This window comes from Ovis canadensis, chromosome 3, assembly GCF_042477335.2.
Source record: "Ovis canadensis isolate MfBH-ARS-UI-01 breed Bighorn chromosome 3, ARS-UI_OviCan_v2, whole genome shotgun sequence".
In the NCBI taxonomy this organism is placed as follows: Eukaryota; Metazoa; Chordata; class Mammalia; order Artiodactyla; family Bovidae; genus Ovis; species Ovis canadensis.
In genome coordinates this window covers 8,170,974-8,194,716 of record NC_091247.1, presented here as the reverse complement: position 1 = coordinate 8,194,716, position 23,743 = coordinate 8,170,974, and the positions used below count along the sequence as shown (strand labels likewise).

General features: G+C 48.5%; 2 protein-coding genes across 5 annotated transcripts in view; one reads left to right on the top strand and one right to left on the bottom strand.

The window, feature by feature from the left end:
• Nucleotides 1–541: 541 nt before the first annotated feature.
• On the bottom strand, nt 542–5,676 carry NAIF1 (nuclear apoptosis inducing factor 1). 3 transcript variants are annotated; one of them, XR_011255104.1, is made up of 4 exons: nt 4,913–5,676; nt 2,331–2,857; nt 1,172–1,402; nt 542–1,087 (listed from the first exon to the last, which is right to left on the bottom strand). XR_011255104.1 is itself a non-coding variant. In XM_069580102.1 (2 exons), exons 1-2 carry the CDS (start codon nt 5,421–5,423, stop codon nt 2,385–2,387), a joined length of 984 nt encoding a protein of 327 aa, XP_069436203.1. In that variant the 5' UTR covers nt 5,424–5,676; the 3' UTR covers nt 542–2,384. The 3 variants fall into 3 exon arrangements, 1 of the variants encoding a protein (XP_069436203.1); XR_011255103.1 differs by having other exon boundaries at nt 1,172–2,857; nt 4,913–5,666; XM_069580102.1 differs by having other exon boundaries at nt 542–2,857.
• A 290-nt stretch (nt 5,677–5,966) lies between these two features.
• Nucleotides 5,967–23,743, top strand: part of SLC25A25 (solute carrier family 25 member 25) — a 34,007-nt gene continuing 16,230 nt past the window's right edge. Inside the window, exon 1 of one of the 2 annotated variants that reach the window (XM_069580099.1) lies at nt 5,967–6,869. In XM_069580099.1, the coding sequence (XP_069436200.1) occupies nt 6,615–6,869 (255 nt within the window). In that variant the 5' untranslated portion in view covers nt 5,967–6,614. Of the gene's footprint in view, nt 6,870–22,792; nt 23,027–23,743 lie in introns of those variants that run through there. The other variant, XM_069580100.1, reaches the window with a different exon arrangement.

Below are 23,743 nucleotides of genomic sequence, written 5' to 3'. Positions count from 1 at the left end.
AACTGTTCAGCAGAAACTCCTGAGAACCAGTCCTTCCTGGGACATTATCTTGATTCCAGCTAAATTTAGAATTCATAGACTGAATTCTTCCAGTCTATGTATGAGCCACGGTTCTTCCGAAAAGATGAGGATACCCAAAGAACTTATTTATAATGCATATTCTTAGAGGTCTCCCTCCAGGAGTCTCATCTAGGTTTGACGTGGGGCCAGGGATTGGTTATATTTAACAAACACTCCCAAGTAATTCTCATCTAGAGTCTGAGACACTGCTGTAAACCAGGGATAGGCAGGCAGGCTTTTCTGGAAAGAGCGAGAGAGTAAATATCTTTGGCTTGTGGGCCAGATATCTGTCACAACCACTCAACTCTGCTGTTGTAGCAGCAAAACAGCCAGACATTAAGGAAATGAAGGGATGTGGCTGTGTTCCAGTAAAACCTGATTTACAAAGGCACGTGGGGGGCCAGATTTGACCCGTGAGGCCCTGCTCTCTGCCAGCCCCTATCTCCTCTACATATAACCAATGAAGACACAGATATGTCTCTTTTTTTAAGTGATATTTCTTTAATTTAAAATTATGACCTGGAAAGACCCAGGCACTCAAAGCGATCCAAACTTCCTCTTTATACCCAATTGGAACAGACACAATATTGGCTCAGATTGCCAACCCCAGAGAAAAACCAAACCAAGCTGCAAACCCCTCAGGAATTTTCCGAACTTCCTAAGTTCAGGGGCCATCAGGCTCCATGAAGGGAGGACGCCCAAGTGGCCGGAGGCTGCTGCTTTCCAGTCACTGAGAAGAGTTTTCCTTTGCTCTGTAGCTGGCACCGCCCTCGTCCCCCATAATAAGGATGATGCTAAAAGAGTCATCTCCCAACCGTCCTCGGGGCATCTTCCCATAACTGCCACAGTGGAGCTGGGCGATTCTAGACGTATGCCAGAAGGGCAGCACCTTCTTTGTTTAGCTGAGAGCTGGAGCCTTGAGTTGTAACCAGCGGTCAACGTGTGGCCAAGACCTCCTCGGCAGCAAAATGGCAAACTTGGGAGAGAACGGGGGAAGCTGCAAGGGTCTCAGTAACTGATGGCGATTCTGTAAATGAAACAAGACAGATGCCAGCTGGGTAAAGTCCTTACAAATGGGGAGAAAGCGTCAAAACAGAACAGGGAATACCACCTCCTCCAGCACTCCGAGGTTGGTTGGCTCTCCTTCGAGCACAGATGTAAGAGGTCCCACTTCTTGGGTCAGTTTCAGTTCTCCCACCGCAGACGTTCAGGGCCAACTAGGCCTTCGGATTCACCCAACCAGTCAGTGAGGCTCTCGCGAGAACACGTGGCGCCGAGAACTGTGAGAAGGCAGTCCAGGGCATGATGCGATGGAGGCTGTTTTCTGCACCGAGTTTTTGAACTGCGCGATCAGTAGAGGGGAAAGGAAGAAGGGCATGGCCAGAGCTGCCCTCGGAGGCCCCGGAGGCCTTCCCAGAGGGGTTTGTGTACCATAAATACCACTGGCTCGCAGCAAAGCCTTCTGGAAGAAGCCGTGGCCTCAGAGCCACTGCAAGTGGGGGCAACGAGTAACACGTACAGCACCCAAAGCCTGATGCTTGACCTGAGTCAAAAGCTGTCGGGACAGACCACCAAAGGGCTGCCCGGGGAACGCAGTGGAAGACCAGATGGAAGTCAGGCTGGTCCCCACCACACACAGCATTCCTGAGCCTGGCCGGTTGCAGCCTGGGTATACTGCAGGGGCAGTCCAGAGCACTAACACGGTGTGCCCGGGTGCGGTGGGGGTAGGGGGTAAGTGCACGGCCCTAACTAGAGTCCCCTGAGAACTGAGACACAGTGAAAAGAAGAAAAGGGCGGGGCTTCCTCCTCAAGCCCACCGGGTCACTCCGCCTCCCAAGGGAGGAAGAAGACATTATTGTGCTCCTGCCAGCACCGCTGCCTTTACTTTACTCCAAAGGGTGGCACCTGGGTGGGGGGCGGGTATTTCAGCGCCGGCCCCCGGCTGTGAAATGCACCCTCCACCCCACCGCAGTGAGAGCCCTCCTTATGGTGGTCCTAGTCCAAGTGTGGGTCATGTCACAAGCCCTGGCTCATGACAACATGGGTCCCGTCACCAGCGCCTGACCCCCACCCATCCAGTCTTCAGGTTCTTAGCAGGACAGCTCAAGGGGTGGGGTGGGTAACAAGAGTTTTGGGTCCCAGGAACCCAATAAATTATTTTTCCCAGTCTCCTTCACCTCCCAGAAACAGTGGACCCCTAAATGTCTGTCAAACTGGGAGCTGTTCACGTGGCCGGGCCTAGCCCAAGGCCAACCACACAAGCCACTTACAAGACCTCCGCAGTGTCATCCATTCACAGCAGAAGGCTGGCCTGCCCCCTGCTCTCATTGGATGATGCTGTCTGGCTGCCCGTTCTGGGCCACCTGTCCAGGCTCTGAGGCGGTGGCGGAGTTGGGCATGTTGCTCTGAAGGTAGCGGCGGAAATCTTTGATCATGGGCCGGAGGACCTGGATGAGCACACTCAGGGCTGCCTGGGTGCCCTCCATGGCCTGAGCCTGGCGCTCCTGGGCACAGGCCTGCACCTCCTGGGAGCGACGGATCATCTGTAGCAGGTCGTTCTGCTGCTCCAGGTGCTGGGCGATCTCCTTCACGTGCAGGTTGGTCACCCGCTGCTCCTGGATCAGCTTGGCTGAGTTGAGGGCTATGCGGCTCTTGAGCGCCTGCGGCTTGACCGAGGTGTCAGCATGCTGGGCCATCATCTCCACGGGCGCCTCGGCCGGCAGGGGTGGGGGCGCCTCAGCTGTGCAGTACTCTACCACTCCCTCCTCCAGCGTGTGGTAGGTGGTCTCTGTGGGGACTGTGGGGAAGAAAGAGCAAATCAGTGGCAGGTCACTTTCTAGAAAGAGCGAGGCTGGCCGTATGGGGTAGGGGGGAGGCCATTAAGCCTTGTTCTGGAGAATTCAGCCTCCCTGGCTTTATAGCCTTTTATTTATAAATCTGGGGCTTCCCAGGTGGCACTAGTGGTAAAGAACCTGCCCACCAATGCAGGAGGTGTAAGAGACGCGGGCTCGATCCCTGGGTCAGGAAGATCCCTGGAGAAGGGCATAGCAACCCACTGCAGTATTCTTGCCTGGAGAATCCCATGGACAGAGAAGCCTGGTGGGCTACAGTCTATGGGTTGCACAGAGTCAGCCATGACTGAAGCGACTTAGCACACATGTATAAATCTAGACTGTAAAGGATTTAGAATCTTAATTTACTTAATAACCAAAGGGTCAGCCCCTGATCAGGCAAAAGCAAAGATGCTAATAGTTAAGACCAGCACCTACTATGTGCTAGGCACGGATGGTGCTAACCCTTTGCCCTCCTTAGCTCCATGAACCCTCATAATGACACCAAGAGGCAGATACTGTCACTTTCATTTTCAGAGATGATAAGACAGATTCAGACACCATGGTATGACTTGCCTAAGGTCACACAGCTTATTCAGCAGATATAGGAAGCTAGGTCTCCCCCAAAACTAGTGTCCAAGGTGTTCACAGTCACCCCACTGGGTTGCTTCTGGCCAATAAAAGCAGGGGTACATGCTCCTGGAAGTACCAGCACACAGCAGGCATCCTGGGTGAGGGTTTGCTACCCCACTGGTCCTGTCTCCTTCAGTGCTTTCTTGATTTCCATGTCTTTCATGGCCAAGCAGAAAAGGAGGCAGGAGTGGGAAGGCAGCAGTTAAAGTCCCCAGTAAGCCTCCCTGTCTCCTTGATCACCTTAATCAATGGAATGCCTAAAGGTCCTTCCTCTTACAGAACAGCAGCTGATTTAGACCAGTGTTTCCCACCTCCATATCCTTGAGAAATACGACACTGCTGGGGTATGGCACGCACGCGCACGCGCACGCGCACACACACATACACACAGTTCTCTGAAACACACACACACACACACACACACAGTTCTCTGAAACACACACACACACACCCAGTTCTCTGAAACACACACACACACACACACACACACACACCCAGTTCTCTGAAGCCCAGTTGAGAAACCACTGATCGATTCAGTTCCCAGCCCATCACAAAGACCACTTAACAGTCATTGGTGCAAACCTTATCTGAACTAAAAAATCCAAGCAACTAGTTTCATTGTCATTCCTAGCTTGAGAACCTTTGAAGGCACTCTGGTGGGGCTATTTGCGCGTCCAAGCATGTCGGAAAGATCAGTTCTTCCCCACCCTTTAATGCCCAAATCAACTGTGTGTTCCACCCCTGCCCGAAGTCCCCTTTCTCTTCTGAGTCCTTAAGTGATCCCTACTGACAGTGGAGTTATTCATATATGTGTCCCTCTATCTGTCCTCGGAGAATATAACCGGCCTGTCTCTTAAGACACCTTGGGAATCCCAGCGCCGAGCCCAGGGTTTGGCACAGAATTGCACTAATGGTTGATGAGTGAATGGAGGGGTAGATTAACACCAGAAACTGGGAGGTTCCTCAGCAGTGCCTGATGATGTTCACACTGAAAACCACAATGTCTTTGTCCAGAGTCAATGTCCATCTGCCTATTCATTCAATAAATATCTCCTGACTGCCTACTGGGCGCCAGGATCTGGGATAAGTCCTGTGGGAATATAAACATGGTCTCTGTCTTCAAGGACCAAACAGTTCAGTCACAGACGCAAATGGTGGCAAAACAGTGGAGGGCAAGCCAGCCTCTCAGAAGTCCAGACTGCGTGCTGAGGAAGTCTCAGAGAGAAAACAAGATCACTTCTGTCTGGGGAGCCCTTGGAAGGCCTCCTGGTTGTCCAAGACTCCCATCTGACCTTTGACCCTTGGCAGCCAACCTTCCCTGGGCTGCCCTAGCTCTTGCTGGCCCTTCCCATTTAGGAACGCCGGACTGGGTGGGAGAGGTCACTCACTCTGTGTCAGGGTGACCGTGGCGGCGGCTGCAGTGGCTGTGGGTCCAAGGGCCACGGGGTGGATCTCTGCGGTACTGGGCAAGCTGATAATGGTGGCCTCGCCCAGCAGGTTGCAGATGCGCTGTTGCATGGGGGTGAGCAGTACAGGGGCTACAGCGGGGCCACCAGCGCCACTGCCACCGCCTGTCCCGGGCCCACCTGTTCCATCTTCCTCAGTGGGCCCTGGGGCCTCGCCACCCTCCACGGCCGCCCGGACCTGGGCAACCTTGCGACGGACCTCGGTCTTGAGGTCGGACCACTTCTTCTTGACCTCGGGCAGCTCCCGGCGGCAGGTGGCCACGGCATTGACCCTTCTCAGAATGCCGTGCCACGCCGCACTCTTGGCAGCCAGAGGGACGCCGGCGTTGAAGTGGTTCACCAGCAGGTGCTTCTTCAGTTCCAGCTCCTCCACGATGATCTCCACCTCACGCTCAGAGAAGTTCATCTTCCTTTTCTTGGCGGGAACGGCCATGGCCTCTCCCAATCCGGCTTTTTAAAGAAACTATAATCCCCTAAACTGCCCCAATTCGCCTTCTGTCTTCCTTAGCCTCGCTACTCACCCACTCCCCCTACAGGGGATAGGCTGGGCTGGTCCAAGGCCAAGTACCAGGCCTTTGGTAACCCCCCTCGCTACGCAAAGTGCGTAGGGCCCAACCCCGACCTGCCCAGCCGCTGCCAGCCAGCTGCGTAATGGCTTCCTGAATCTGCCTCTTCCGCCGGGGTGTGCGGAGATCCGCCCACTTCCCCTCTTCCCGCCTCCCAGAGCTTCTCTAGGGAGACCCGCCCTCCCGGTTGGTCGCGGTTCAGACATCACATCGATCACTGGTTCTTTTGACCTGTCGCTCAGCTAAAGGGCACGCCTACTTACTGGAATTTGCCTGATCATTGGTCTAAAGGTGTGTCTGTCGCTACAGAGCGCCCCACCCAATCTAGTCTTTACTCACCCCCATTGGAAAGTCGTCCTGTCGTTCAATCACATGACTACGACTTTTACGCCGTTAAATTCAACTATTTTATTGGTGGTTTAGGGAGTTAGATTACCAAAATCCGGAGGTTTCCTTGAGGATCCCTAGTGCTTTCGGCCTTGAGCCGTTGACCAGTTAACTTTTTCTTTATTCTGCCCAGGGCGAAAATTTTGCCTTGGCAACCGCAGATCACAATCGCTCCTCAAGCAAATCCTATTTGAGATGACGATCTCTCCGTACACGACGGCTCCTCGCGTCTTTAGGATTCCGCTGGATAAACAGCGTTGCTAAATGGAAGTAGGACACGGGGCTTTCCGCCTGCCAATCACAGGACTCCTGCCTATCGCAGCGTGATTTCTTCTCGCCGGCCCGACTCAGCCAATCCCCGCCTCCCTCCGTTTCAATCGGCCCCAGGTTGAGCCGGGATTGCCCCTCCCTCCCCATTGATCCGGGTAGCCTAGGGCTGCGTGGGCAGTCCTCGGGGTGGCTCCGCCCCCCCGGTGGCCGTTCTCGCCTGTGTTTGGCCTACATCGTACCCTGGGGCGTGGCCATCCAGGCGGCGCGCAGCGAGGCGTGGCTCCCGGAAGCTGCCCATCCCGCCTGCTTGCCGGCATCGCAGAGCCCGCGCTAGTCGACCGAGAACTCGGGCGTGTCGTCCGCGCTCTCCCCGCCGGCCCGTCGCCCCAGCCTCGCGCCCGATGGTGAGCAGTGTGTTGTGCCGCTGCGTGGCTTCCCCGCCGCCAGACCCTGCCGCCTCCGCCTCGTCGTCCGCCTCATCGCCGGCGTCCGTGGACCCGTGCGGCGGCGCCGTCTGCGGGGGGCCGGACCACCGGCTGCGCCTCTGGAGCCTTTTCCAGACTCTTGACGTCAACCGCGACGGCGGGCTGTGTGTCAACGACCTGGCCGTGGGACTTCGGCGCCTGGGACTACACCGCACTGAGGGCGAGCTCCGGGTAGGCAACGCGGACCGCTCCGCGTGGGCGGGGAAAGGACCCCCTTTCGCGCCCCAGCACCTCCGGGAGGTTCAGGTGACAGGTCTGGTCTGTGCGACCGGCTTCTCTGGCAGCCCTTTGGAGCTTGGCAGGCTTGGTGGAGGCCTCTCGGGCTGGCTGAGACCCCTGGATGACAGACTTGGACACCCCCATTGATGCCCTAGTGGGAGTAGAGCTCCTTCTTGGCCTCTGTGGGCGCTTGGGCTGGGGACGAGGGTGCGGGGATAGGCTCTCGCTGGGTACAGGTGGGTACCCTTTGGATATTCTGATGGCCGAAAATCCCCTTTCTGCCGGGACTTTCCCCAAAGTAGAAGGCTAGGTCTCCAGAGTCTGCTGTATGTCACCTTCTGACCTCAAGACTTAAGCTTTGATGCTCCCCTCTACCCATCATTAATGGTTTCATCCATCCTCTTCCAGTGGCCCCACGTTTCCATGCCAGCGGTGGGCCCTGATCGGGTTCCTCTCAGAAACATGTGGGAGTTGGAAAAAATGGGAACTGGAGTTTCAGGCAGATCGTGCCATGTGGGTGGTAAGAACTGACAGTTCTTCTGGATGATGCTCAATTCCCTTTGACATGGTTATCCAGAAAATGGGATCAAGATCTCTTACAAGCTTGCAGATTAGAGTGAAAGAATCCAGGGGAAATTTTTTCCTAAAAGTGAAAGCCTGGCCCTCCTAGGAGGAGACTTTGCTACTCTTGTTCTGGAGTGGCCTCCTGGCCAAGGGGGAAGGAGGGACAGAGATGTGCTGTCCTTTCTGTATGAAACCCTCAAGCAGAGGCTTTTCTTCCTCTTCTGTCTCTTGTGGTATGTTTTCCTATCTGACTTTGTAGCTGTAGCTGCCCTTTTCCAAGTATTTTGTTTATTGTGGCTTAGCCTGATGTATAACCTGGAGGAAGACTACTTTACCTAGCAACCTGTTTCTCTTGTAAGTTAGTTCCTTTGGTCCATTTTTATATACCGCAATTAGAGAATCTCATAGCTAAGTGTGAAAAAAGTTATTGGTAAAATGCCAGTGAATTTCAGCAATTTATTTTTCAGGTAGGTGTACCTTAAGTTTTAAGCTCATGTTCAGAGTATCTTGGCTCAACATCCAAGCTATTTCACCTACTTAGGATCAGCCTAGGGAGACCAAGGGTAACACTATGCAAGGTAGAATCATTGGGTTAAGTCCAACAGGCTTAGAAGCAAGATTTTTTTTTAAGTCTTTTCAAGTGAGTGTTACACAGAACTGAGCTGAATACTTTCTAGTCCGTAACTGATGAATAAATCACTTGGAAAGATGAAATGGCTGAACTCAGAGGGTCTGTGACTTATGGGCTCAGGGAGGTGTGGGCCTAGGTGAGCCTTTCTGCTTCTGTGAACCTAGCCACCAGGTTACATGGAGGGTCTTGGGCTGCAGGAGTGTATTCAATGTTTACACCTCCACTGGAGTCAGTGTTTTTATGATTCATGGATTTCTGCCGTGGATCCAAATCTTTTTTTTTTTTTTTTTGTAGTAAATGTACATTTTAAGGGCAAATAAGGTGAAAGTGATCATTTTCTTTCCAGTGTTGAAACTTTTTTGATTAACCAAAAGGAGTGTAGCCCATTGGAGTCACACTGGCTCCACGATTTCTAACTCAGGGAGTAAGTTTCCTTTCAGTGTGTGGTTTTCGTACGGACTCTGCCTACTTCTACCAACTCTTTCAGCTGATGAATGTGAAATTATACAGCTTTGCGAGATTGGGGATGATTCATTTTATTCGTTTATTACCTGTGGAGGAATACAGGCTAGTCCTGCAAGCGCATAGTTTTAAGTATGAGAGAGAGAACCTGCCTTCTTGTGAATAGCTGGGCCACAGGAAGACACCCTGCCTCACGAATCCCCTTACCACTTCCTGCTGCAGTAGTTATCAGTATTAGCTACACACGGAAAAACTAGTGCTGCAGTTTTGCAGAAGTAGCAAAGGCAAGAGAGAATTGGTGGGGGGGGGGGGGGGCGGTGCCCTTCAGTTCAAAATGGGTTACCTGCCACGGGAATAGGCACTGAAAAACACAACGTCCAACTCTGGCAGCTGCCCCATATAACCCACAGGACCAGTCTGAGGTGCTCGGGTTTGCAAAGGAATCAGCTGTGAGGGTTTATCAGTGGGCGGCCGGTAAACCCAGGCCTTGTGACTACACAGAGCCTCCCACTAGCTTACCACCACTGGATTGAGCTTTCTTTAGAAGTGAGCCAGCAGTTTTTGGCATCTCCCTTGGTTTCAGAAGAAATTGGAACAGTCGAGGAAAATTTACTTAAAATGGCAATGGGCCAGAGACACCAATGACAGCCAGCCAGAGAAATTTTCTTTGTAAAGGGCATGTGAGCAGGAAGCCTGTCCCGGGACAAAAGAAGGGAAGAGTTTATTAAAGACAGAAAGAAGATGACGACCACAGTAGCAGCTTTGGGAGATGAGACTCCAGTGAGAGCTAATTATAGCATTGCCTATTTAAGGCATTTTCATGTGACCAAACAAAATCTCTGTCTGAAAACAAATTTAAAACATAGGCTGGAACTCAGGCAGCCAATTAAGAAAAGAACCCAAGCTGGGTGACGTGTCAGCTGTTGTTCCTCTAGCTGAGGCTTGAGAGACTCTCCTCAGTGGCTGGTGTTTGATACAAGTGAGGATTCTAGATGATGGTACTGTCAAGTTTGCTGACTCAAGATACTTGCGTGTGCTCCATCTAGTTTAAGCCTCACAAGCTGGGCTTTGGGGAGAACTTGAAGAATGATCCTTTTATTTGGCTTACGGGATCTTTATTTGGCATGTGGGATCTTAGTTCCCCCACCAGGAATCGAACCCTCATCCCCTGCATTGCAAGGCAGATTCTTAACCACTGGATCACCAGGGAAGTCCCCATCTGTTTAGAACCACATCTTTTATTCCCAAAATAGGTTTCAGGATTATTCAGAGATTATCCTATCAAACATGAGAGCCTGCCCTCTCCTAACTCTTTCCTTGACCTGAGCAGTGTATAGGAAGCAATCTCTGTTGACCTGGAATAATGTCAAGTTGGCATTGCTGGATCATATGCTACTGCTGGACTGTATACCTTTTCAGTGTCTGGCCATTTGTGGGACAGGTATTTGCCTAAATAGTCATACTTAGGTAAGAGACTCTACAGAACAAAGACCCTTTTCCCTGGAAAGGGCGGAGACATAACTCAGTATAATAGAATGGCACAATAGAAATGGAAAAATGCCATTCGCAGGCTAGATTGACTTTACATAATTAACTGATTATGTTATGTTGTAAAATTGGTTCCTGGGTTGGAGGAATTATCATCAACTCGGCTAGAAGATGTTTGTTTTTAATTAGTTGATATCTGGAAAGGTGGAGCCCGGTACCCTGATCCTTAGACCAAGTATTAAATAACATACCAGAGTGGGCCTGACCTGGAGCTTCAGTGGGTGAATTCCTTTGATGTTCAAAGAGCCATCAATTGTTGAAGCCTCACAGAAACCACAGGGGAATGAGGGAAACAAATATTTTGCTAGTATTCATTTCTGGTCCAGCTGAGTACATAGCCGCGGGATGAATTCAGTGAATAAAACTGCACTCCAAGGGGACTAGTCTCATTAAATCTGAGCTGACTTTTCATTTTTAACCGTTTCTTCTTTCACTGATGTGAATTTGGCAGAGCCAAAGAATTTAGTCTTGGACGGTCACTGGTCATCGTAGGCCAGCCTCCCACCCAGCATTCCTCCAGTGATATCCTCCTTTGCAGAGGACCATCCAGCCCTTTCCTTTGTGGACTGAGTTGGGGTCCGTCTGAATTCTTTCTCAGATCAGACTGAAGTCTGTCTCCTTGCGTCTGTTACCCATTTGCCCCAGGTATACCTTCAGGAACAACCTAGAAACGGGATCTAAGGGTGCTTGGAAACAGCTGTCTTACCGGAAGGCAGCTGTCTTCCTGTAATCCCTGCTGCTGCTCACTAGTTTTGCCCTTCTCACGTGTCCACACTTCCCTGCACCCTTCTCTGAGGCAGTGTGCCCTGGAGTTAAGACTACAGATTTTCCTTGCAAGTCCAAAACAGGGAAAGCAGTGGAGACGGAAAATAGACTAGTGGTTGCCTGGGCCAGGGAGTGGAGGGCAATGGAGAGCTAAAACTCCAGACTTATTATTAGTTATCACCGTCTTAGCTCTCCATTGCCTTCCGGTTGGAATGGCTTCCTCAGTTTACAAATTATATCTCAATCAAACTTTTGAATAATAACCCAGCACAGGTTTTGCAGTATAAACCTGGTTTTGGGTATTGTCCTAGCTGCTTGCGAGCTCTGTGACCTTGAGCAAGTTACTCAACCTCTCCAGGCTGTGTAGGAGGTTCAGTCTCCTTATCCTGGTGGGAGGAATACCTAGTTCAGTGGGCTTGTTGTGGGGCTGAATTAAAAGAAGTTCATAAAGAACCTGCGACAGGGTTCAACCCAAAATGACCTTTTCCCAGGGAGTCTTTGAAAATAAGATGCCCAGAGTTGGGGGTAATCAGCTACATTTTTTTCTTAGGTTACTGAGGTGAAAAGTGGACTCGAAAGAAGGGATGTGGTTGTAAAGGGTGTGTCGGTAATAAAGGGTGTGCATCACAGTCTCCTGCCAGCTGATGGGGCTGCGGAAAACCTGGGCCCTACAGCCTTTAGAAAGATCAAAACAGAAGAAAGAGAGAAAGAAACCCTGTTGGCAGGAGATTTCCAAAAAGCGGTTGTGTTACTCTACACACGATGATGTCTTTGGCCCAGATGTTTCCCAGGGTGGACCTGGGCCCCCGTGAGCACCGCTCTTGTCAGCCTGTTGTGCTTTCACGAGCCACGGATGATCTGAAAGCTTCAAGTAGAGCTTAACACCTTTGGAGATGGTCTCACTAACCTCATTAGTTTGTAGAAGTGGGACTGAGGTTCCAAGGTCTGGTTGGTTGAAGGCAGAGTCAGTGGCAGAACCCAGGATAATTGTTCTTGGCCCAATTTAGCTCAGCTTATGCGGCCTCTGTCCTTCCATGGCTGGCGGTACTTAAGTAGCCCTTAACACTTTGCAGCCTTTATTTTCACAGTTTGTGACAGGTGTGTATCTGTGCCTTGACATCAGCTGAGTGTTTTAAGACCTCCCCCCATGGTGTTCAGGAAGCAATAGGTCCATTCTAGACTCTGAAAGACTCAACACAGCATCTAAAAAAAGAAGGGGTTCACTTAAGATGCACCTTCCTTTAAAGTAAAAGAATAACAAAGGTAGGACGGAAGGCTGCTTCTTATCTGCTTTAAACTCCTGGCTGGGAAGCTTGAAAAGAAGGTGACTCATGGCTTATGTTCTCAGAGTCGGGGGGCGAGGGGGGGAGTGGGGGGAAGTGGCGGGGGTGGGTGGGGGGCCGGTTGCCGCGTGGCTCTCTCTGTTCCTGCTGCTGGTCTGTGAAGCTTCCCACATTCCAGCCACCCCTGGCCTCCTGCCTTCTTTCTTGCAGCCCTCCCTCCTCCTGGGCTGGAGTCTTCTTACCAAACACAAGGAAAAACCACCTCCATTGTGTGTGAAAACTTGCAAAAAAAAGAATTTTGAAATGCCAGTGGGAAAATAAAGAGCAGGGCATGGTTTGGATCACCCAGAATGAGCACAGAGTGTTGCCTCCTTGTCTTTGGTCCGATGCAGTTGAAGAGTCCTGCTGGTTAAACCCAGCCCACTACCATGCCCGCCTTCACCATCCTCACCTGGCCTTTTTACCATCCCTCCTGTTGCTTCTAGTTGATGGCCTTGGATTGAGTTTGAACCCCTGAGATGTTAGAAATGGAAAGGCCTTTGAGGTTTGTCCAGGTCAGAGACGTTAAATAACTTGTCCAGGGTCTTACTGAAACATCTTATGCGGTCACGTAGGGCCTCTTCCAAGGGAGAGATTACATCCCCATAGAAGCCTTTAGTGATACATTAATGGACATGGTTAACTTTTTTCCTTTCTTCCTTTACATCTTGGGTGGTTTTTTTCTTTGGCTAGAGGCTTTTATTTGAGCCTATAAAAGCAATATAAAAAAGGATCTGGTAAATGATTCTGTAGCTAAAAACTTCCTTTTCTGAATTGTTTCTAAAGTGCTGACTTGGTATAAACCAGTCATTCTTACATGGAGGTCTCCCATCTGCCCTTCACACCCTGAGCAGCTCTGATGTGTATTTGCTGAAGAAAGCAGCCGTCCATCTGGTGGGTTTCACACCCCTTGTGTGAGCTCCTCTCTCTGAGGTCCTCCCCTAGGACAGAGGAGGAGACTGGTGACAGCTACATTCACACTCAGGGCTTCCCAGGTGGCGCTAATGGTGAAGAACCCACCTACCAGTGCAGGAGACGTAAGAGATGCTGGCTCGATCCCTGTGTCCGGAAGATCCCCTGGAGGAGGGCATGGCAACCCACTCCAGTATTCTTGGCTGGAGAATCCCATGGACAGAGGAGCCTGGTGGGCTCCAAAGAGCCCAAAGGGTCGCAAAGAGTTGGATACAACTGAAGCGATTTAGCACAAATGCACGTGTATTCACACTCATTCAGATGATCTTGGTTTTAGAGGGCAATTCTGAAATCAGCTTTAAGAAACTGCAGACATCTACTGTTGTTTTAATAATCTGCTGGCTTGCCATTTCACGTGGGAGCAAAGAAGGACTAGGAAAGTGTGGCTTCCACGAGTAAGCTGAACATGTGCCCGTGGTTTGGCTCCCGCTGGTCAATTTGGGTTGGTTGAGAAATTTCTGATCACTTTAGGTGACTTAGGGTGTTCATATGGCCAGGCTTAATACCATATTCTCCCCCCCACCACCACCCCATCCCTCCCCCACTTTATACTTGACATCTATGGAATCTGAAAGGAGAATCAGGCTCCTATAAGAGCAGAAAAAGATGAAAAATTATGCTGTGTTTCTATTCTGTCTGTTTCTCCAGCTCTTTAATTTACATTCTATATCTCAAAACCCTACACTTAAAATCAGGTTAGTTTTGCACACCCCTGACTTTCTTTTAGAGAAAAGAAAAAGACATATTTGTTCACAGGCATTGACCTTGAACTTGGGACCTCAATGGAGACTGGCTTTTCACCAGGAGTAAATAAGCGTCCAGAAAACTATTTCCTCTGTGGGCACTTCTCTTTCCCATAGTCACAGGAGTCCCCTTCAGGGAGTTTCGGCCAAAGCTAGATTTTCTGGTTTTACTTCCTAAAATGGAAATAGATTAGGGGATTTCACCTTTTTCATTACTGTAGTTTTGTTGTCTTCAGTGCCAAAGGAGGCCAGTGCCTGGCTCCTCTTCGTCATCTAATTGGGGGCTGAGTTGAGGGCAGGAAGCTGTTTAACAGTCCTGCCTGACGTCCTAAGACCCCCTCTGCCATGGGACGGCATGGGACAACACCCTCGATCTAAGCATTTAAAGTCTCCAGTTAACTCATTTCAGAGAAAGGTAAGTCACCTGCCACAGTGGTGCCTTTGAAACAGCAAATCAATACTACTAGTGTATAAAGAGATCCTTCACAGTCTTGTTCCTGCACCATTCAAAAGGATATGTAAAAAATATGTACCCCATTGCATATTAAGTTGGCACCTAAAAATTTTTGTCCTAAGTTTGGTAGCTGCAGAGGATATAATTTCTGGCGTACTGTATATCTGGTTTCAGTGTTTTAGTTTGTGGGTTTCAGTTTTGGTCAAAACCTTAGAGTTTTTTGTAGATTCGACCCATTCATGTGTTACCCTCCACATAACTCATTAGCCAAGGCAGTTCTCATTTTCAAATCAAATCATTTTGGCTTTCAGTCAAATAAAATCTGGCTTCATTTTTTTTGGTTAAAAGTGTTAGTAGTCACCCCTTTGACTACATCTCTTCCTAATGCTAATCATAATTCTAAGATAGATGGTTTGTAGGTAGCGAAACTGGTAAACAGCAGACAGGGGGCATTACCCTGGAGTCAGTCATGGGAGAGCGCTCTGCACTGTTATAAGACTCCCTCAGGAACCTCCAATTGTCCTTCTCTGTGATGTCCCAGGGGCCTCTATACCTAGGGCAATTCATCAGGATACTTTAGAGTAGGTTCCCATTGGGAATCCATTCCATTAGAATTTGTTGTTTTCTCTGAAAAGTATAGGAGATCCTGAGACACACTTTTATCCCTAAGTCTGTTTTCTAGATTCTTGGAAGAGTGGGTTCCTTCTGCAGGTGATTACCCTCAGCTTAACCAGGCTCTGTTGATGTTTATAAATCTACAGTTGCAGGAGGGTTATACTCTCCAGTCCTGTCTCTGGATATCGGGGGTCCCCCAAGAAAGTTAAGTGAGGTGGAGTTGTGTTATAGTGACTGAAAGAAATTAATGATCGACCATATATTGGTGATGCTGTCATGGAAGGAAAGAGAGGAACTGCATTAACCCACAAGGAAATCAAAGGTACTAGAAAGGTTGCTTTAAAGTCAAAATATTGGCAAAGAATGCAAATTGAATATGTTTTCATTGATTGCTGTCTCAGGTGCTGGTCAAAGGAAATTTTAGGATAAATAGGCCTGGTCTCTTCCTTGCCTAGTTATTATTTCTTTTCTTTTACTGACTTTGGGTGTAATTTGTTTTCTGGTAAGCAGAAACAGCTCATGGATTTAAGACCTCTCTTTTTGGGATGTAGGCATTCTCTTCTGAGTCCTGCTCTGGCTACATCCCACAAGTTTTGCTGTGTGGTGGTTTCATACCATTCAAAATACTTTTTCATTTCTCCTTTGGTTTCTTCTTTGACACATACGATTATTTCATTTCTAAAACACATAAGTTGCATTTCATTTCTGTTGCCCTGGTGGCTCTGTGGTAAAGAATCCACCTGCCAGTGCAGGAAACACAGGCTCAATCCCCGGGTCAGGAAGATCCCCTGGAGAAGGAAAGGGCAACCAACTCCAGTATTCTTGTCTGGGAAATCCCATGGACAGAGGAGCCTGGCGGGCTACAGTCCATGGGGTCACAAAAGAGTCAGACATGGCGACTAAACAACAACAAATTTCATTTCTAAATATTTAAATATTTCCCAGTTATCTTTCTATCATTGATTTCTAACTTAATTCCACTGTGGTCAAAAATACATTTTGTACAGGTTGAATCCACTTGTATTTAATTTAATGAGCCTTGTTTTATGAGCCAGCATATGCTCTGTGTGTGCTTGAGAGGAATGTGCATTCTGGTCTTGTCCAGTGGAGCGTTTTATGAAGGCCAGTTAGGTTAGGTCGGTAGATAAGCTGTGGTGGTGTTCAGGTCTTCTGAGTGCTCACTGATTTTCTGTCTACTTGCTCCACCGTTTACTGAGACGAGGGTTTTAACACCTGACTGTAATCGTGGATTTGACTCTCTTTTCCTTGCAGTTCTGTTGGGTTTTTACTTTCTGTCTTTTGAAGCTCTGTAATGTGGTCCTAAAACATTTAGGATTGTTATGTCTATTCTTTTACTTTTAACCTATGTGTATCTTTATATTTAAAGTGTGTTTCTTATAGGCAACATCTAGCTAGATCTGGCTCTTTTGACCAGCCTGACGATCTCTACCTTGGCACTGAGATGTTTAGACCGTTTACGTCTACTATCGTTACTGATACGGTTGAGTATAAATCGGCCATCTTGCTGTTTGTTTTCTATTTGCACCACCTGTTCTATGTTCCTTTCTCTTTCTGCCTTCTTTTGGGTCGAAGAGTATTTATAATTTCACTTTATCTCTTTTGTTAGCTTACTAGTTATAACTTTCTGTATCTCTCCCCACACCACCCCCCCACCTCTCTCTCTTCAGTGGTAGCTTTTGGAATTATAGTATACATCTTTAACTTATCACAACCTACCTCAACTGATATTATACCCCTTCATAAGCAGTTTAAGATTCTTTTTTACATTTTATTTATTTGTTTGGCTGTCTTGGATCTTTGTTACTGGGCGAGGGCTTCCTCTGGTTGAGGTCCACTGGGGGCTGCCCTCTAGTGGTGCACGGGCCTCTCGCCACCGCGGCTTCTCGTTGCTGAGCACAGGCTCCAGGAGCGCGGGCTTCGGTGGCTGCAGTGTGTGGGCTCAGCCGTTGTGGCTCTCGGGCTCTAGGGCACAGGCTCAGTCGTTGCAACAGCACCCGGGCTTAGTTGCTTCTCTGCACGTGGGGCTTCCCACCTAGCTGGGTCGGTAAAGAATCCGCCTGCAATGCTGGAGACCTGGGTGCGATTCCTGGGTCAGGAAGATCCCCTGGAGAAGGAAATGGCAACCCACTCCAGTATTCTTGCTTGGAAAATCCCATGGACAGTCCATAGGTCGCAAGAGTCGGACACGACTTAGCGCTATCTTTGTTTCTTTCAGCATGTGGAATCTTCCCAGGCCAGGGAGCAAACCTGTGTCCCCTGCATTGGCAGGAGGATTCTTATCCACTGTACCACCACCAGGGAAGTCCTAGTTTAAGAATATTAAAAATTATGCTTTCGTTTCTTTCTTCCCAGCCTTTGTGCAATGGTTCTCATACATTTTTACTCCTACGTATGTTATAAGCCACGCAGGCTGCCTCTGTGGCTTGTCTTTTTATGGGCTTCCCAGGTGACACTAGTGGTAAAGAACCTGCCTACCAGTGCGGGAGACACAGGGACGTGGATTTGATCCCTGGGTCTGAAAGGTCCCCTGAAGGAGGGCATGGCAACCCGCTCCAGTATTCATGCCTAGAGAATCCCATGGACAGAGGAGCCTGGTGGGCTACAGTCCAAAGAGTCACAAATAGTTGGACACGACTAAAACGAAGGATGCGTGTTATAAACCCACAATACATTGTTTTATTTTTGCTTTAAATTGTCACTTATATTTGAAAGAGATTTAAACAATAAGAATTTCTTTCTACCCACACAATTACCATTTCTAGTCCTTTTCATTCTTTTCATTCCATCCTTCATCTGGTATCGTTTTCCTTCTATCTGAAGGACTTCTTTAACATTTCTTGTAATACAGTTCTGCTGTCAGTAAATTCTTCAAGTTTTCGTATGTCTGGGAAAGTGTTTTGCCTTCCTTTTGGATGGTATTTTGCTAGGTATAAAATTCTGGGTTAACAGTTTCTGATGGAAATCCCCTGTCATTCTTGTTTTTGTTCTGTAAGTAATGGGTGTTTTTCTCAAGGTGCTTTTTAGATTTTCCTCTTTATCACAGGTTTTTAGAAATAATTGTGATGTGCCTGACTGTAATTTTGTTTTGTTTTGACATTCCTTATGCTTGAGGTTTATTGAGCTCTTGGGTCTGTAGGTTTTAATAAATTGGATAAAACCTGGCCATTATTTATTTAAATATCTTTTCTATTCCCACCTCCATGAATTTCAGATGGGTGGATAGTAGTCTATTAGCAGTTCTCCCACAGGTCACTAATGCATTTCTCTCTCTCTCTTTTTATTTATGGCTGTATTTTTTCTATGTGTGTTTCCTTTTGGAAAGTTTCTACTGCTGTGTCTTAAAGTTCCTTAATCTTTTCTTCTGCATTGGCCCATCTGCTGTTAAAACCATCCAGGTGTGTTTTTCATCTCAGACATTGTAATTTTCATCTAGAGCATCTGTATTGTCTCTGTTTAATGTGCTGTATCTTTCTTGAGCATGTGGAATACAGTTATGACTTGTAGTATCCTTCTGTCCTTATTCTATCATACCTGTCCCTTCCGGGTCAGTTTCAATGGATTGATTTCTCATTGTGGGACATCTTCTCTTGCTTCTTTGCATTGCTGTTAATTTTTTTAATTGGATTTTTATCTTGGATATTTTTGTATTCCTGTTAATATTCTTAAGCTTTATTCCGGAGTGCAGTTATTTAGAAACAGTTCGACTCTCTTGGGCCAGCTTTTTATAGCTTTGTTAGATCAACAAGAACAGCATTTAGTCTAGGGCCAGTTTTGCCCCTGCTATGGAGGCAAACCCTTCTGAGTACCCTTCCTGAACTTAGCTATGCTATGAGGTTTTCCACTCCAGCTGGTGGGAACAGGAACTGTTCCTAGCTCTGTGATGCCTGTGGCCAGTTCTTTCCCCACTCACAGGCAGTTTCCTCATACTCACATGCTCTGACTCTCAGGGGCCCTCAGCAGAGCTCCAGACCCCACTCTGTCTGCAGCTCTGTCTTCTCTGGTTCTCTGCGCTGCAAACTCCAGCTGTCCTGGCCTCCCAGCTCCTGCTCTTCAGTGTGGGGAGACTGCTGGGCTCTGCTGGGTGTCCACTCTCTGCATGATAGCCTGGAAACTCTAGGCAGGAAACCTGGGCAATTGCAGGTCTCATTTGTTTAGAAATCTAAGGCATCCTGTCCTTTGTTGCCCAATGTCTTGAAAACCATCGTCTCACATTTTGTCTGTACATTTAGTTGTTATAGTCAGGAATGTGAATTGGTTCCTGTTACTCCATTTTGGCTGGAACCTGCCCTGAGTTCATAGCTTAGTTCTGTGGTACAGAGGAGTCCATTAAAGGAAAAACCAGTTACTTACTCAATAAGGGATTTCTCTTTTATTTGTAGATGAGGGCCCAAAAGATCACTAGCTGCCCCAATTCACCAGATTTTCAGTGCCTTAAAAAAAAAAGGATTACTTTTAGTAGTGGATCTTTATTTAGGGATTTTTACCCTAGCCTGGCCCTTCTTTTGTAGTAAAACTATTTAGTTCTATGAACTCAAAGTCATTTTCTAGATTAAAATAGCTAATTATATACTGTTCTAAGAGCTTTCGTGTATTATTTAATTTAGTCTTCAACCAACTCCATGAAGTACAGTCCTGTTACTGTCCCCATTTTGCTCATGAGGCTGTTAAAACACAGAGGGGTAAAGTAACTTGACCCAGATCACATAGCCAATCAGTGATAGCCAGGATTGAACCTGGGGTCTGGCTCCAAAGACTAGACATTTAATCAACACACAAAACTCCTTCTAGGTAAAACTGTTCTGTGTATCCAGCGAGAGGGCAACTGACATGGGCTCCTTAGCTCTCAAACAAGCATGGCAGTCTTGCTTTCGCTTCTCGTGTTTTCTTTTTCAATAATGGCTGTATGTATGCACACATGCGTGCCTGGTCATACATGCTCATGATCTGGTTTCACAAGATACAAGAGGATACTCAGTGAAAATAAATCTCCCGTCTACCTTTCTCCCCTCAAACTCCCAAGTCCCCTCCCTCCCCACCCCAGACCATCTCTTTGGTTTTAGTATGTCCTTCCAGGGAGATTCCTCATGTAAAGAAGCATAGAAACAAACAGCGGCACACTATCCCCTTCCTCTGCACATTGCTTTTTTCATCTAACAAGATATTTTCAAGTCGTTCCATAATCGTAGATGTAGTACTGCCTTACTCTTTTTTTTTTTTTGGTGAGGGGGGTGGTTTGATGTAGACCATTTTTAAAGTCTTTATTGAATCTGTTACAGTATTGCTTCTGTTTTATGTTTTGGTTTTTTGGCTGCGAGGCATGTGAGATCCTAGCCCAGGGATCGAACTCACACCCCCTGCACTGGAAGGTGACGTCTTAACCACTGGACCACCAGGGAAGTCCCTGCCGTACTCTTTTTGACAGCTGCCTAGGGCTCCATTGTGTGGAGGTGCATTAATTTAGACCTGCTCCCCTTTTAAAGAACTTTAAAATGTTTCCATTTGTGCTCAGTCATTCAGTTATGTAGGACTCTTTGTGACCCCATGGACCATAGGCTGCCAGGCTCCTCTGTCCATGGCATTATCCAGGCAAAAATACTGGAGTGGATTGCCATTTCCTTCTCCAGGGGACCTTTCCGACCCAGGGATTGAACCTGCATTCTCCTGTGTCTAACCTGTGCTATTGTAAATCAGGTTGCAAAAAATATCCTTATATTTTATCACATGTATGCATCCCATATATGTTAACATATGTATATGTGATTTCCCACATGTGCAAACATATCTGCAGGTTAATTCACTGAAAGTAGAGTTGCTGTCAGAGGGTTTGTGCTTTTGATATGCTGGTGAAGTGAAGCGAAGTCGCTCAGTCGTGTCCGACTCTTTACGACCCCATGGACTGTAGCCTGCCAGGCTCTTCTGTCCGTGGGATTTTCCAGGCAATAGTACTGGAGTGGATTGCCATTTCCTTCTCCAGGGGATCTTCCCAACCCAGGGATCGAACCCAGGTCTCCCACATTGTAGAGAGACGCTTAACCGTCTGAGCCACCAGGGAAGTTTGATATGCTGGTCAGTCAGTTAGTTCAGTCGCTCAGTTGTGTCCAACTCTTTGTGACCCCATGAATCGCAGCACGCCAGGCCTCCCTGTCCATCACCAACTCCCAGAGTTCACTCAGACTCATGTCCATTGAGTCAGTAATGCCATCCAGCCATCTCATCCTCTGTTGTCCCCTTCTCCTCCTGCCCCCAATCCCTCCCAGCATCAGAGTCTTTTCCAATGAGTCAACTCTTCACATGAGGTGGCCAAAGTATTGGAGTTTCAGCTTTAGCATCAGTCCTTCCAGTGAATGTTCAGGATTGATTTCCTTTAGGATTGACTAGTTGGATTCCCTGCAGTCCAAGGGACTCTCAAGAGTCTTCTCCAACACCACAGTTCAAAAGCATCAATTCTTTGGCGCTCAGCCTTCACAGTCCAACTCTTACATCCATACATGACCACTGGAAAAACCATAGCCTTGACTAGACGGACCTTAGTCGGCAAAGTAATGTCTCTGCTTTTGAATATGCTGTCTAGGTTGGTCATAACTTTTCTTCCAAGGAGTAAGCGTCTTTTAATTTCATGGCTGCAGTCACCATCTGCAGTGACTAAATTGTCCTCCAGCGAGACTGCACTGGTTCACACTCTTATAACAGCACATCAGGATATATGTTTTCCCAACACAGTCTATTAAACTTTTTCCATGCTGTTTATTTTTAAAATAATGGTTATGAACACCCTATCAGAGAGTTGCCTTTTCAAGAGATGGCGTGACACTGCAGTTTGTCTTAGTAAATGAAGAAACAAATGACCAAAGATTAATTCCCTTTTATTCATGATCGTTTACTCAGTTGAGTCCACAGTCTTCACCTATGCCTGGTCCTGGGTACGAGGGCTAGAAAGATCTGTGACTTGATCCCTGTAGAGGGAGCCGCAGAGGAGAAACGACCATGATAGGGGGCGCGCCGTTTGTGTTCTGCACAATTGCAGAGAATGGGATAACTGAACAGGGGAAGGGTTGCCGGATGTCTTAGGAAGCGTTGCCAGGATCTCTTGATCGTGTTAAACCTGAGGGGGAGTGTCATCCCGGAAGCAGCCAGTTGGAGAGGAGGAAGCCGGGCTCCTCCATGTGGATTCCGGGACGCTGGAAGCCCCTCTGGAGGTTGCCGCGGGCACCTCCCTGCAGAACTGCCGGCCGCATGCGGGAAATCGGCGGGCTGTGATTGGAGGGACGTTGCTGGTGCGGATAATGAACCCGGTAGTGTCGGCAGAGGCGATTGGCCGCGCCCTGCTGCAGTGAGAATGCAGGCTTGGATGCCCGGGTGCTCACCGCCGGTGTGATGCTGCTCCTTAGTTCAGAGAGGACAAGCTGAATGATCCGGAGCTAGAAGAAGTTGGTTTCTGCCTCGGGAGAGGTCTGTCGGGCCATCCGCCTTTTCTTTCTTTCTTTATTTTTTTTGCCAAAAAACCAAACCTTTGATCACAATCCACCTGCAAAAGTGAATTTTTATTGGAAGAAGCTCCAGCGGCTCTCTCGTGGCCAGCAACCCCCCGACGGGGCTCTCAGAGTGAGCTGCTTCGCAGGCAAGGCACGACAGCAGTGAGAAGGCAGGAAGCAGCCACGGCAGGCAGAGCTGCCAGCCCTCCCAACTTCTCAGGCTAGTCATCCAAGTTGCTGTGTAGCCAGAGACCTTCGGTGTTGTGGTCACAGCCCTCAAAAGTGAGCGGTCACTGGCGGCAGCTTGGGGAGCAAGTCGGAATGTTTCAGATGCTGTGGCATTTTCTGTCTAGCTTTTTCCCCAGGGCCGGGTGCCAAGGCTCCAGAGAGGGCAGCGGGAATGAAGCCAGAGGCACCCCGGCCTCGGCTCGGAGAGACCAGATGCCAAGCTTTTTGGGGAAGCAGGACGGAAGGGCTGAGGCCACGGAAAAGAGACCCACCATCTTGCTGGTGGTCGGACCTGCAGAGCAATTTCCTAAGGTAATGGCAATGTCGAGAGGACCTCATAGGTGAGGGGCTGGCCTGGAGAAAGCTGGAAAGTGGGGGAGGAAGAGAAAACTTATGAATGAATTCATTTGATACCAGGGACCTGGGGAGAAGTGTTAGACAATAAAGAAGCCCAAGTTTAGTCCAGTTTCCCTGTGGCTGTTGCACCGGCTTGATTACCTTACGTGGCCGCTTCAGAGGCCACTTGAAGAAGGAAGGTGGAATGCAGTGGGAGATATGCCCTAGGATGTGTCACTGTGGCCCCAGAAAGCCATTTGAAAGGAAGAGACAGCTACAGTGTGTCTTAGGTATTAGCATTTTAAACAGCTCAGGGAGGATGAACCTCAAGCGGGCCACAGAGCAAACGTTCAAAGGTGAACCCAGGTGCTGGGGACTAGGGAGGACCAGCCTGTCCTGCATCCCGAAGGTCAGACCCTCTGCCTTGGTGGGCAGAGGACCCGTCTTACCTTTCCATTGGGGAGGAGGGGAGCAGGGGGGCAGAATTGAGGCTGGAGGCTCAAGGCACAGAGGCCGGTAGTTCTCTGGAGTCCTAAGGTCTGCTGAGTGCGGGGGTCTTCCATCCATCTCACGCCGTGAGTATGGGTTATATCATCTGATCCCCTCAAAAGCCAGAGTAAGTGGTAGCATCCCCATTTCACAGATGAGGAAACTGAGGTGGAGAAAGGTTAAGTAACTTGCCCAGGATTAAAC

Excerpts from the sequence above, each read along its gene's own strand:
- NAIF1 (XM_069580102.1), bottom strand. The coding sequence starts at position 5,423 with ATGGCCGTTCCCGCCAAGAAAAGGAAGATGAACTTCTCTGAGCGTGAG. Across the intron at positions 2,858-4,912 it reads CACGGTCACCCTGACACAGA|TCCCCACAGAGACCACCTAC; the intron begins GTGAGTGACCTC and ends TCTTCCCCACAG.